The sequence below is a fragment of the Mesitornis unicolor genome, unplaced genomic scaffold (genome assembly GCF_000695765.1).
Source record: "Mesitornis unicolor isolate BGI_N332 unplaced genomic scaffold, ASM69576v1 scaffold856, whole genome shotgun sequence".
Lineage (NCBI taxonomy): Eukaryota > Metazoa > Chordata > Aves > Mesitornithiformes > Mesitornithidae > Mesitornis > Mesitornis unicolor.
In genome coordinates, this window is record NW_010188675.1 from 28555 (window position 1) to 42688 (window position 14134).

The 14134-nt window shown below is 42.7% G+C and overlaps 1 protein-coding gene across 1 annotated transcript in view; it reads left to right on the forward strand.

The window, feature by feature from the left end:
- The window catches only part of LOC104533804 (mitogen-activated protein kinase kinase kinase kinase 4-like), a gene marked incomplete at its 5' end in the record, with an annotated part of 39379 nt that extends 25531 nt beyond the window's left edge, over window positions 1-13848 (forward strand). The window contains 5 exons of the mRNA XM_010185797.1: window positions 1096-1196; window positions 1735-1884; window positions 4693-4852; window positions 12981-13120; window positions 13624-13848. Coding sequence (XP_010184099.1) covers window positions 1096-1196; window positions 1735-1884; window positions 4693-4852; window positions 12981-13120; window positions 13624-13707 — 635 coding nt within the window. The remainder of the gene's footprint in view (window positions 1-1095; window positions 1197-1734; window positions 1885-4692; window positions 4853-12980; window positions 13121-13623) is intronic.
- Between the last annotated feature and the right edge of the window lie 286 nt (window positions 13849-14134).

Here is a 14134-nt window from a genome sequence, read left to right on the forward strand (position 1 = left end):
CATTTGGGGAGAGCTTCTGTGTTTGCCTATGACAAGCCACTCTTACGTCTCTGACAGAAGAGCTGCTGGGTTTCTTTCTGTTGGTGAATGTTCTTGTATCTTCACCTCTGGTTTTACAGTCATTTGTCCGGGCAGAAGAGGAAAGGGATGTGCTGTTCTGCATTTTGGTGGAGTTTCATTTCTTTTCTTTCTCTGCCTGTGTGAGATTTTCCTGATCAGTGTCCATCTTCATCCACTCTTCATGCCTCTGCAGTGTGTTTGGGCTGGCGTGAACTGCTCCTTTTGTAAGCAGCAAGGGCTGATCAAGCCCTCCTCCCACAGAAAAGAAACCTTACTCAGTAGTGTAACGCCTGCATCTTGTAGAAATCCCTGCCGAGCAGACACTGAACATAAAACCAAGGGTGAATGCATTGGGTTATGATACCCTGGTGTTCTGTACCCAGAGTAAACGCTTGTCTCTGGCAGAGTGAAAACAAAAGGTACAAAGAGGCCTGAATTGTCAATGAACGATTATTTATTTAATCTTGATGGGCCCAACATGACCTCAATCAACTTAGAGAAATTGCTCATCTCTTACATGCTTACTCATCTCCGAAACATGGGAGTCCTTCACCCACACTGGCATGGGGAGTTTTAACCCCACGCGTGAACAGTGACATGAAAATTCATCCTACAGAGTGTAACAGAACTGTTCAGCCAACAGTCACCACTCCTTCAGGAGTAGCTTACTCACAGCCAGCAATGTCAGTGTGTGTTCACACTTAAACAGTAAGGTAGGTTGGCTTCGCTGCAGGGTCAAGACTTCTTTGTATGACTAGTAAGATATATTAAGATGTATATATTAATAGGTGTATGTAAAGCAATGTATAAATGTTAACAGTCATCTGGCTTTACTGAGAATAAATTACCTATAGGTTTTCAGTCAAGGTGTTGGCACTGGTGATATTGAACACTGATGTCCAGAGTCCATTATTCTCCCTCGCTGGATAATGTCTGCCTCTACAAGTAGTCCGCTGAAATTATTTCCTGTGATGAGATGGTCTTTGATTTAAGTGGCTGTCTGGTACCTAAGGAATTGTTCTTCTTGTATTACAGTAAAATATGAGAGAATCAAATTCCTTGTAATTGCTTTGAAAAACTCAGTGGAGGTTTATGCTTGGGCTCCAAAGCCTTATCACAAATTCATGGCTTTCAAGGTAAGTGAAACTTTGCTTTGGTTCAGGTGTATCGCTGTTTCTCACTGCCTCTCACCTGCCCTTTGCTTCTGCTTTTTGTAGCTTTGTATAACATTTATTTCTAGGTAAAGATAAAATGAGTATTCTTGTAAAGAAAATGTAGCTCCTTTGACATGCATTGGAGATGGCAGGCGTAAAACTGTCACGGCCGTGATTCTGTTGGATGTGAATAACGTGTTGCAGTGCTGGGCCAAAATGTGCATTTGAGTTCAGAGTTGTTGCTGATCTCTCTCAAAAGAGGAAATTGGACATGAATGGTACTCAGCCGAATTTTTACTGTGTCCATCTATAGAGTCTGGATTATTTTCAGAACACAAGAGGATGATCCAGCTCTCCATGCAGCTCTATGGATGACGGATATTTAGCTCATTAAATACAGCATATGAGTAAAGAAAAATAGTTGTCTGGCTTAGGAGTTTTGAAGATTCCTAAGATCATATGTGCAGGTCTGTAAACAAACAGCTTTATTGTGTTACACGGTGTATTTTTCTTTTTCCAGTCCTTCACCTCACTTCATCAAAAACCACTGTCAGTTGACTTGACCATTGAAAATGGACAAAGGTTAAAAGTTATATATGGCTCAGTTGTAGGCTTTCATGCTATCGATGTGGACTCTGGATCTGTGTATGACCTGTACCTTCCAACACACGTAAGGAACTTCAAAGAATTCTGTAAATACCTCTGTTCCTCGGGCTGTATATTGGTGGTGATCAGGTTGAGAGCTGTGCTGTATTTCAAAAGCCAGGGTAAGAGAATAATTACTGTATGCCGGCTAATAGAAAACCACTTTTCACATGCTGCTTTAACACTGAAGTTCAGCTGGAAGGCTTTTAACAGATTTAGATCATCAATTTTAATGGTTTAATGTCAGGGAGCCTATTTTATGGACAGTAATATTTATAATTGATTTACCCAGGACTTCTCAATCAAAGACACAATAATATCTACATGAATTTAGGAGACTCTTACAATCTGACACTGCTTTTCAATCTTGCGAACAAGCTGATTAAATTGTCACTGAATTGACCTGAAATTTGGCTTGGATTACAAAGACTGTTGCAACATACTTAAGTATTGATCCACTGCACTGTTACCCTTGTGCTGATCAGTACCTGTAGCCAGAGGAGCCAGGGACACACGTGCACCCACGAATAATCCCAGTACAGAGAAACCTGGGGGTTTTGGCCCAGCAAGGGAGTGGGTTCCCATGGCTCCAGTCTGATGGGAGGCTCTTGGCAAGGAAGCTTCTGTGCACGCTTGGAAACCTCCCTGAAGTCAACAGAGCTCCACAGGGGCAGAGGGTTCACTCATCCAGGTGCCACAGCCTCCGTGGCAATTGCCTCCAAGGCAATGTGTCCGGGCGTCACGCTCTGGAGGTCTGAGGAAGCCTCATCCCAGATCTGCATGTTGCAGCCTGTGCCTTCAGCCCTTTTCTTTTGTGACTTCTTTTTTCTCCACACTCAGCCCCACATTTTCAAACCCAATGAAAACCCATGCCTCCTGGGCAAGCCACTTGGTAACTCTGCTGCCTGACAGCCTTCACGTTCTGTCAGACACGTGTTTGATGGACGCGGCGTTTGGGCATGGCTGTTACGTTAATTCTCTTAATTAAAAACTAACTTTGTAGCTGTACGGAACAAACTGTTGAATCACCTGCTAAAAGCTTGTGCTGTTTATTTCTGTGATGGTTTTTTTTTTAAGGGATTTAGTTTTGTTAGAGGGTTTCTCTAATCTGCCCATTAGTAGCTTTGTTAACTGTACAACTATGAAAACTTCCCATCGGTTTATCAATCTAAGTGTGGTGCCTGCATATCATCCCTGGGAGCTGGTTGCTAAGCAGGGTGAATAATGACTTGTCAAAAAGATCATTAGCATAATTGCCCAAGATAAGAGGATAAGAAAGGCAAAGGAAAAAAGTGAACCTTCTTAGAGGCTCTGGTTTTTCAGTGGGCTGCAAATACAATTATGTACCTGAGGAGAGAGATTTCCCAGGTGGCTGCCCTGAATATGTGGGGCACCTCTAAGGTTGACTCCATCTGTGTGTGCTTTTCAACCAGAAGTTAGCACGTACTAAAAATACCTTTTCCCTTTAGAGTCTTAGACCTGAAATAAATCTGCTGCTACGGTGGCTCTTTTTTTTTTTCGGTATTTGATGATGTTAAAAAGCATCTGCTAGAACTGGGGAATTCTCTCAAGGAGCTTTGTGGTGGCAACAGACCAGACTTTAACAGGCTGACTTTAGATACTCTTGCTTTCTGGTAGCCTCTTTTCCTGGTTCCCCACCTCTTTCTTCATCTCTTACCTGCTTCGATTGCTCATGCGAGTACCAAGGCAACGCATTAAAATTGCTCTGCGGCTCTGGATACCCGTTCTAGTGTTACGGATAGTTGTTGCGGAGGCACGGAGTCAAGTGGTTGGCCTGAGTGTATTCAAGTGGGCAAGTACAGCTTCAGTACTTCTTTTACTGTTCATTGTGCCCTGATGGTGTGCATAAATGTATGTGCTTGAAGGGAAAAAAAAGGTCTGTGTGTTGCTGGCTTGTGAAAATGATGTAGAAGCTCCAGTCATATTGCTTCCTGTAAAGATATTAATTGTAGTGGTTTAATTGACGATTTAACATCCTGCTGCGAGTAGCGCTTTAAGCAAGGAAATGCTGTGTTACTGTTTTTTTAAGGCCGTCCTTTTTTGTTTCAAAAACGCTGTCACAAAACCCCACCTTCATGGTTATGTTCTCAGACTTTGTTTTTCACTTGGGACATGTTGGCTTCTGGGAGAGGTTCTGGTGCATTGAGCAGCTGTTAGAATGGTTTGTGTGAGTGAAATGCACTGTTCTGTGGCATGCAGAAAATGTGCGCTGAACAGCATTTAAAGGGGGAACTATTTTAGTGAAGGAAGTGGGAAGGCAAGGACAGAGAGTGGCTTGTATTTATTTGAGAGGTCCAGGTAACTTTTCAGCTTGCTGTGAATAATGTTAAATTTACAGGGTTTAGCTTGTGAGTGAGGACAGGGAATATCATGGAAAGTGAAAGCAGCGATTTCCTGGCGTGTGGAGGCTTTTGTCCTTCCTCCATCTTCTGAAATAGCCGTGAATTAAGATTTATTTTACCTTTCTCCTGTTTACACGATGCAAGTGTTTTGTGACTGAGGAAGTAAATATTATTGTGTCTCGGTGGCTCCATGGCTTCTTGAAACCAATCAATACGGGTAAATATGAAGTGAAATACGGAACGGTGATTTGCTTGCAAACCTCCGGTCATGTCACAGGGGGAGGAGAGGAGAAGGCCCGTTTCAGAGGCAGGCTAGCAGAATGCACAGCCTTTCTGAAAACAGCCATTTCTTTCACTTTCCATGAGCTGGGGTGGTTTGTTTTACTGCTGTGGCGAGCTGGTTAGATTGATGTGCTCACTAAAACGGCAGTCCGTTCTCTGATACAAATCTCAGTACAATGTGGTTCTAGATCCAGGGCACTATTCGCCCACATGCCATCATCATCCTCCCGAACACCAGCGGAATGGAGCTGTTACTCACCTATGAAGACGAAGGCATCTACATTGATATATACGGGCATTTCACAAAGGAGACTGTTCTACAGTGGGGAGAAATGCCAGCATCTGTAGGTATGTATGGAAAACAGCACTTCTTAAATGTAAGATACTGCTGCACGGAGCCTGACTTCATTATGGGGTTTGTATCCGTACGAGAGTGGTTGTATGGCACATGAACAACTCCTGAGCAAACCCGATGTGTGAAGAGTGAAAAGATTTAAATATGTTTGTGTTAAGACAGCCAGTGACTGCAATAGGGCCGCCTTAGCTTGTATTCCTGTCGCACTGTTCATCACTTCACCCATTGACTGGGCAACCAGACTTCCCCGAGGATGCAGCGTACCACTGGTTTTCACAGAGAGAATCCCGTTAACTGCAAAGGGAAAAGGGTGCTTGTTTCCTGCATTGATTGTTCACAGCCCATAGCCTTTTATGTAAAAATTCACAACTGTAGAGAGGTCAGCTATTGAAGAGGTCTGTGACTGCTGTCAAATGGCCCCTTAATTTTATCACGTTAAATTCAGCATTGCCAGCCCAGGGTATTTCCAAGAGGTTCTCGGTCTCTCCGTGCTTGCAGTCAGCGTTGTAGGAGGGGATTCTGACGGTGTGGTAGCCAGGACAGCTGCTTGTTTCACCTTCCCCAGAGGGCTTCAAGTTTAACGGTGTGGGGAAAACCAAGAACACCACAGGCAGATTTTTGTTTTTATTATTTGTTGCTTTTAATTTCTTTTCTGGCTCACTCCTGTTCTGCATCTTAAAACAAACATGCCAACAAACAACAAAAGCCCAAGACACTCAGACTGTGCCAAAGCATGTTATTAGCTTGGCAGAAACTGGATGCCACAGTGAAAAATCGGGGATGTTCACCTCTCTCCTTTCACTTCTGGCTGAGTAGTTTCAGGAAAAGTCCATTAAAATCAGTGGAATAACACCCTTGAGTAAACGCCAGGCCAGGTTAGACATTGGTACAGTGTTTCCATAAAATTCAGCAACAAAACGGCTTCAGTTTAAAAGAACAGGTAGAAGGTTTTAAGCTAACTATGTAGCCTTTCCCTCCCTTCTCTGAATAGCCCTGTCTCCAATTTTCAGCCCATATTCAGAGCTATAGGGTGTAATTAAAATACGTCAAGCCAGTTCTCCATTTTTTTCATAGGAATATCTAATGGTCTTTGATATGTTGAAATTTTACATTCCCCCTGAATTAATGCTGGAAACACCAGAAGAAATAATCGGTAATCAAAAGCAGTTACTCAGCCAGGATAGGAAGGGTTCTGATGAGAAGTACTGAATGTAATTGGAAGCTGCACTGGTGAATTGTCTGAAGGAGACAGCAGCATTCCAGCAGCAGGTCGTTACGGGATGGGCTTCCTTTGGCTGCTGAAGTTAAGTAGCAAGTTTACTTAACACAAGGATTTTCTTCAAACTGTAATGTTTTATCCGCCTTAGGTTATGCATATATGATACATGATTTTCACAAATTATTAAACTCTCCTTTTGTTTTCCCACATGTACTTCATTGGTTGGAACTCCTTTGTCCTGCCTTGGGAAGAAACAATCGTATATTGATATATGTGTCCTGCCAGAGATTAAACCTAATCTCATGCTTAATAGTTTTCAAACCATGGATGCTACTTGTAACTATTGCAGGCTTTTCTGGCTGCATTATTTTTATTATATGCTGTGTCCTGAGGTGAGGACTCACTGTTCCTCGATGGTGTGTTTCAAAGACAGATGATAGATATGGAACAAAGGGCTTTCTTGCATCAATCTCATGTTTAATACTTTTCAAACCGTGGATGCTATCTGTAACTATTGCAGGCTTTTCTGGCTGTATTATTTTTATTATATGCTGTGTCCTGAAGACTCACTGTTCCTCGATGGTGTGTTTCAAAGACAGATGATAGATATGGAACAAAGGGCTTTCTTGCATCCCACTGTAGAAAGGGGGACATTGCAAGAAGGGTTGCGTAGATCTATGACTTCTACTCTGGAGTTTGCAGTTCGTGTCACTGCGCACTGATGACTCTCACAGCTTTTCCATGTGATCTAGATAGAGTTGGCAGGAAAGCCTCAGAAGTGGACCAGAGAGAGCTTAACTCCTTCTTCCTAATGCTGCTGAAAGTACTGAATCATCAAACCCACAGATACGGGAGAGAGATTCGTGTAGCCTGAAAATCACACTCAACGTCACTAAACATTTCCTTGTGCATACCCAGCTGGCACTGAAGCGAATGCAGCTTCACCCCTTTGGACCAGCTGAATATGTGATCCTTTGTGCTGGTTAATTACTCTAATTTAAAACATCCTTTGGTACACATCTGGCTAGGCGTGACAGTCTCAAAGTTGATTACATCTTAATATGAGGAATGCCATTTGGACACTCAACTTTCACATGCTCATGCAGCTATTTCCCCTGTTCTTCAGCACACCACTATGATAGCAATTCGCACGGGAAGCTATCAGTACAAAACTGCCTCAGCATTTTTGTTACTGTGTTTTAGGGCAGTTAAGTAGGAAGAGGGTGAAGATGCTGCTTCTGAGTGTGGCATCCTGTCTGGTGAATTTTACTGTATAGTTGGAAGTCTTGTCTGTGTGAATAGTTTAGATTTTCTCTGTAGTCAGTCTAGAGACATGGGCACCACCAGATGGTGCCCAGCCAGAGAGAGGTAGGACAGGTATAATGAAACATCCTGCTGAGGAAGCAGAGGGTGAGCTAGGGGAAATGTTTTAGATGGTAAGGTTAGGAGAGCTCTTTGTAGAACTTCTCTGAGGGCTCAGAAAGCAAGACTGGAGGTTTTCTCCAGAAGGAAAGGTGTCTGTCTCCATCCATCCCTCCATCCATCCCTCCATCCATCCCTCCATCCCTTTCATTGCTTATGCTTCTGCAGATTCCACAGCTAAAGGAAGGCAGTCTCTAAACAGCCCTCTCTGTTGTCATTTGAAAATCTTCCACTATGTTAGCATGAGAACCCTTGTGTTTCTGTTGCTGCTGCAGCACTTCTGGTATCTCAGAAATGGATTTCTTTGGAACAGAAATTGTCAATCTTTGCGTTGTGGTACAAGATTAATTTGACTTCTGATTGGAATTGTGTTTCCACTGAGAACAAATTAACCCAACCTGTAACTCAACACACAACTCAAAATTTAACCTGAGCTCTGTTAACTATCATTTAAATAATTGCTTCACACAAGCTCCTCTTAATTTTCTCGATCCTTTGAAATTCTTGGCTCCAGACAAAAACATTAACTCTTATGAGCAAAGTGTGAATAACTGTGTTATGTGCACGGCCAGACTTAGGGGGAACTTGAAACCTTCATGAAAGATCCTGTTTTCCTGGACCTGTCAGACTTCTGGAGGTCTGCAGTGGGTCTGTATGAGCTTATTTCCAAGTCTTCACTCTGCGTTTCAGAGACAGAAGGGTCTTGTGTTGACCTCAGGGTGCTCTCTAGCCATCCTCTGCTCATTTCTTAATTTCTTTAAACAATTCTTCTGAAAGAAGACTTTTGTGGTTGGTGCAAGTATCTTGACTACAAAAAATGAAAACCAGTTTGCATTGCAATTGATGGATTTAGGGCAGGGAGTCTAAATACAGCTTACTCTCATAGTCTTTAAGCTGGGACCTCTGTGACCGATCTGTTAATAAGAAATTGGAGAGAGGAAACTCAAATCCCAAGGGAAATTAAATTTGTAGAAGTACTCTATGTTTAATCTGAAAGATATTTCACATATATAAGGCTAAATACAAATATAGCTGTAATATTTTCTTTCTATAAAATAGAATTAACAAGGGGTTTAAGAAACATCAAGTCAATAAGACCTGGGAGCACTTTTGCCCTTTAGTGTGAGTAATTAGTTACTTACAGTATGTGCTCTTATCCCCAGAGTGGGGAGTCAGTAAGGGTCCTTATTTCCTTTGCCCTGTACACACTGGTAGAGAACACCACACTTCCCAGTTCTTGAAACAGTTGCTGTCCAGCTCATGCACAGAAAATGCCTGCTCATATCCAAATGACTCTTGCTGGTCCAATCTCCTGCACACTTTTTCACCGGGAAACAGCAAAAAGCATTCAAACAAGCAAACTGCCACCCCAGATGCATTTCTGGGTTGGGTTATCGGTTCTGCTGGAATAATTACAAAGGAGTGAGAAACAACTGGGAGCAGAGAAGCTTTGGAACAGAGATGCATGGAAACAGACGTTTAGGAAGAAAAAAAAGTAGTCATAGATTTACTCTCTGCTTGCTTGGGGTGGTTAGGGAACTGTGTGTGTTAGCCCTCTGTCCAGTACAATCTAACCAAAGCATACAGCAGAAACGCACCTGCCTTCCACGGCCCATTTCTTAATTTGTCCACTTGTGACTTTATTCAGCCTCAGGTTTTTTTTCCTTCTTGATGCTGACTCTGTAGCCTCTCTCATGTAGTAAAAGTTCTCCACAGCTGTGACTGGAGGAAGAAAAATACCCACTTCTATCCAGGTAACATATAAATAATAGCAGTAAAACTATTTAACAGAATTGCACTGACTCCTTTCTCCATTTTTCTACCCAAAATTGCTTAACTCTGGAGACAGGAAGTTTTAAAGTGTGTGTAACAGAAGTACATGCAAGCAGTGAATCAGTCCCTAATCAGTGATCAGCAGCAGCACTGGAGAGCCTGGGGCTGGGTTTCAGTGGGAACAAGCTTTGCTACATCACAGGACACTGCTGCTATCTCTGTGGGTTACTTCCCTTCCCAGTCCTCAGCGTGTCACCCTTCCATTTGCCTAAAAACAAATAGGCGTGCTTTCCCTAAAGAATGGGGAACCAAAGTCATGATTTTGTAGAGCATACTGGGTTTGACTGCAGGGCCAAAGAAGGGCTCTGTAGAAATGTACTCAGTTTTAAGATCTGTATGGACTCTAATAGCTGCGATCTTTTACTGTCAGCAAAGCCATCGCTGGACATTCTCCTTTTAATGTTCATGCCCAGCTGCATGACTGCCTGAAGCAATTTTCTCAAACATGTATACAGAAGCAAAATTCAGTAGCTTTTGGCATTGAATTTTACCTATGCATATACTGGCTGCAAAAAGGAATTTGGTGAACACGCACTTTTTCACCCTGTGAAATGGAGTTTGATATCATGACTTGTGCATGCAAAAGTGGGTCAGACACTTTTAATTCATATTCAGTTTGCTCATTTCAAATTGCTTGGTTCATCTGGAATCAGTTGCCCGGGGAATTTTTGGAGTCTTCATCACTAGAAGTCTTTAAGGTCAGGTTAGACAAACAACTGTCAGAAGTGATACTGATGTGGCACAGAGATATGGATGGAACAGAAGGTGCATTAAAGCCCTTTCCTGTCCTATTTCTGTAACACTCGTCAGAAAAGCCCAACTGCATGGTATTTTGCTAAAAGCTGGCCTGATCCTGCTCCCATGCAGAGGTCAATTGGAAGAACTGCTTAGGGCAGTGAGCCACGTTCAGTGCACGAGATCAGAAAAGGGATTTCTAGAGAGAAAGAGTTTAAAGAAGAAAAGAAAGGTTAAGGGAGGTGAGATTGTAGCTCGTGCCTGGGTTCTGTGGTACCAAGCGCTCTCGTCTCATTCAGACTCTGCATATGCTACTGGTGTGAGACAGATCATTAGTTCATTGCAGTGACACTTCATAGAAGTTCATGGATCAAATGTGGCTCAGTAACGTCTGTCACCTTTCCTGTCTCCCTGAGCCATTTCCCCTTGAAGCAGTCATTTCCCTGAATGGGGTCTCAAATTAAACAGGAAATACCAAGTCTTGCCCCATGTTTAGAGTGTTGCTAATGCTTTCACGATGTTAAGAAACTGATTTTGAGCTCACTTTGCTGTACTAACTTTATGGCATATATTCTTTGATGTCCAGGGAGTAATGCTGGTGTAAGTGGTGCAACAAGAACAACAGTTCATGCACAACTGTAGATGTTTTAAGAGATGCGGCAATCTGGGTAAGCAGGGGAGCTTCAGGTAACTCTGAATGACTTTGTTACAGTACATTAAGGAATATTGGCACATCAGTCTGAGTCACTATATGTCCTTTCTGCTGAGCTGCTGTCCAAAGGACCAGAGTGGCTGTCTAAGTCTAGAGTGGCTAGAAACCAATAGTCTTGCATTTTTTGTAATATAAACACCCTTATAAGCTGCCAGCTGGAAGCATAGGGTATTTTTATCCAAAGCATGTTGAGGTGGAAAGTGGACTCAAAACAACTATTTCCAAGTTGCTCATGGTATACGAGATTTTTTTTATGGTGTTTTAGGACAGTATCAGAGAGAAAATTACACAGACTCCCAGAATATGAGGAGTTGGAAGGGAGCTTCAAAGCTCCCCCAGTGCAACCCCTGCCAGAGCAGGATCACCAGAGCAGTCACACAGGAACACGGCCAGGGCTTTGGGTGTCTCCACACAAGGAGACTCCACAACCTCTCTGGGCAGCCTGGGCCATGCTCTGCCACCCTCACACTCACAAAGTTTGTCCTCATCTTCAGCTTGAACCTCCTGTGCTCCAGCTTGGGACCATTGCCCCTTGTCCTGGCATTGGCCATCCCAGAGCAGAGCCTGGCTCCTTCCTCCTGACACTGCCCTTTCCCAATGGATCCCCAGGAATGAGGGCACCCCTCAGTCTCCTCTGCTCCAAGCTCAAGAGCCCCAGCTCCCTCAGCCGCTCCTCAGCAGGAGATGCTCCACTCCCTCCAGCATCTTTGTGGCTCTGTGCTGGACTTTCAGCTGGCAAGTTCTCAGTAATATTTGCCATCTGGTAGAGAATCAGTAGCTGACCTTGGTATATTTGTTTTATTGTGGTCCTACTATAATGCTGCTTGGAGATCAGGTCTCTCCTGAACATTGTAGTAGTGGTCCAGTCATCCAGGGGTTTCTATCCCAGATGACTTGGAGGTTGCAACAGAGCCTAATGAAGCTGTTACTGAGAGCTGCAAGGATGCTATCAAATTGAAATCTGCCAAAGGCATGGATATAGCTGATACAGACAGAGCATACTGACAACTTGAGTACAGATTTCATGTAGTGGAAAAGGTAAGGAGACTCATGAGTGGACTAGGAATAGCGTAGCCATAGAGTGATGTCTTTATATACACACCTGCCTTGCTGTCCCAACCCCACACCCCCAGAAGCATGGTGTGCCTCTTTCTGTTGTGTTCAGACACAAAGTTTGAAAAGGTTAATGTGGTGCCAGTTGTTACAAAAACAGCAAACGTCTGAGTATTGTATCATGTTATCCTCTTCACTTTACGTGTCATCTGGGCCTACCTTTTTAGGTACTAACTGCACATTGCATGAGTGCTGCCCTGCTGCTCGTCATGCTGCCAGAGGTGTTAATGAGTCTTCCTCACAGCCTACAGCAGTACTGTCCCGTTTTGCAGCCTAGGAACTGAAGGATAAAGATTGAAAAAAATGTATTGATTTCAGGTCTTTGATTTTTAGAAAATTCTCCTCTCCCCTTCTCTTCTCCCACTTATCCTCAGTTGCTCACTGCTGGGTTGCTTTTCAAACAGGGTGGTTTCTTCTTTTCCACATGACTGGGACACTGGGAAAGAACTTTCTTCTTTCAGCTCTAGTGGCGGGGAAACCTTAAGTGTGCATCAAGAGTAACTGAAAATCTACTGAACAGATTTAGGGGAAATTCACGGACTTTGAGGGAACTAAAATGACAGCACTGTAGCAAAACCACACATGTTTCTGAGATACAGTTTTCACACACTTGTTCTGACAAGGGAAAATGGGCAGAAGCTGCACGAAGAGAAATTCCAGTTAAGTATTAGGAAGAAATTTTTAACCATGAAAGTAGTGATGTATTGCAACAGGGGCTCAGAGAGGTGGTGAAATATCCACCAAAACATGTCTGGACAAGGCCCTGAGTAACCCTGTCTACTTTGGCCCTGCTTTGGGGGTGGCAGGTAAACACGGTGCACTTCAGAGGTGTCCTCCAACACTCTGTGATTCTAAAATACACAGTAGTAGTGTACTTCAGATTTATGTCTAGAGTACAAGGTAAGTCTGAGAGGAGAAAGTGAAATTTAGTTACTGCTCCCAAGGCTTTTTGTGTAAACTTAAAATACAAATAATTCAGAATGTATTCTTACCAAAGAGAAATGCTTCCAATCCATATTGACATAAATGAGGCGAGAATCAGTCTTTCAGCCGTTAAACAGTACCAAATACTTCTTTTTTCTTTTAGCTTACCTTCAATCTAATCAGGTCATGGGCTGGGGAGAGAAGGCAATTGAACTACGCTCCGTGGAAACAGGAAATCTGGAAGGAGTATTTATGCACAAGAAAGCACAGAAGCTAAAATTTCTATGTGAAAGAAATGACAAGGTACAGAGATGACTGCAGCGTGGTGACTTAGCAAAAATGAGTAACAGTTGACTGTGACACTAAGGCTGCTTCATTTTTGAAACTTTGTCTTCACACTGGTTATTTCTTACCCCTTGGTATAACTTCCCCATTGGAAGCAGATGTAGTCACTGACCTCACCAAGCACTCACTATGGATATTCTGCACTTTCACGCTACCTCACTTCAGCCAGCTCTGTTACAACTCCTCCTCCACCCAGCCTTAACTGATACCAGGGGTGGTAACAGATACAGACATTGCTAACTGGCCAGACTCCAGCACAACCAGCTGGAGGGCTGGTGAGCCAGCCCTGATAATGCCCTCTACATATATATATAATATATATAATATATATATGTATATATGTATTCTTGTATTTGGGACTATGGCATTTTCTCAGATTTTTTCTGTATGGCTAAAAATACTCTCATAAATGTAAACTGACAGTAGAATATCTTTTCTTTTTTTTCTTTTCCCCTTTCAAGGTGTTCTTTGCATCTGTACAATCAGGAGGCAGCAGTCAAATATACTTTATGACTCTCGGTCAAAACGTGCTATTCAACTGGTAACCCACATCAAAATGAAGGATGCTTTGAAATTCCCTGTAGGTATACACAAATTTGCACTTTTAACCTACGAAAATGTTGTCATCATTAACCTATCAAAATTCCTATTCTTTCAGTTAGGAAAGAATTCCGTTTACCTGTCAAAGTACTGCAAACATACTTAGTTTGTCTTCTAAAATACGTTGCAAACCAAGATGGTATCCACGGTGTTAGTAGAGAACAACTTCAGTGAAGAATGTAGCCAATGTAAGAAGCTCCTGCACTCTGAAAAGTGCACAGTTTCATTTTTACAGATGAGGTAATGTTGCTATCTTGAACCCAAGTCTCTTTCTTTTTTGGACAGCAACATCTGCAAGTAGACACAAAAGCAAAAACAAGTCGGGTGACACCTACTTTGTTTTGAATTGGGTTTTGGCTTGGTTTGCATTTT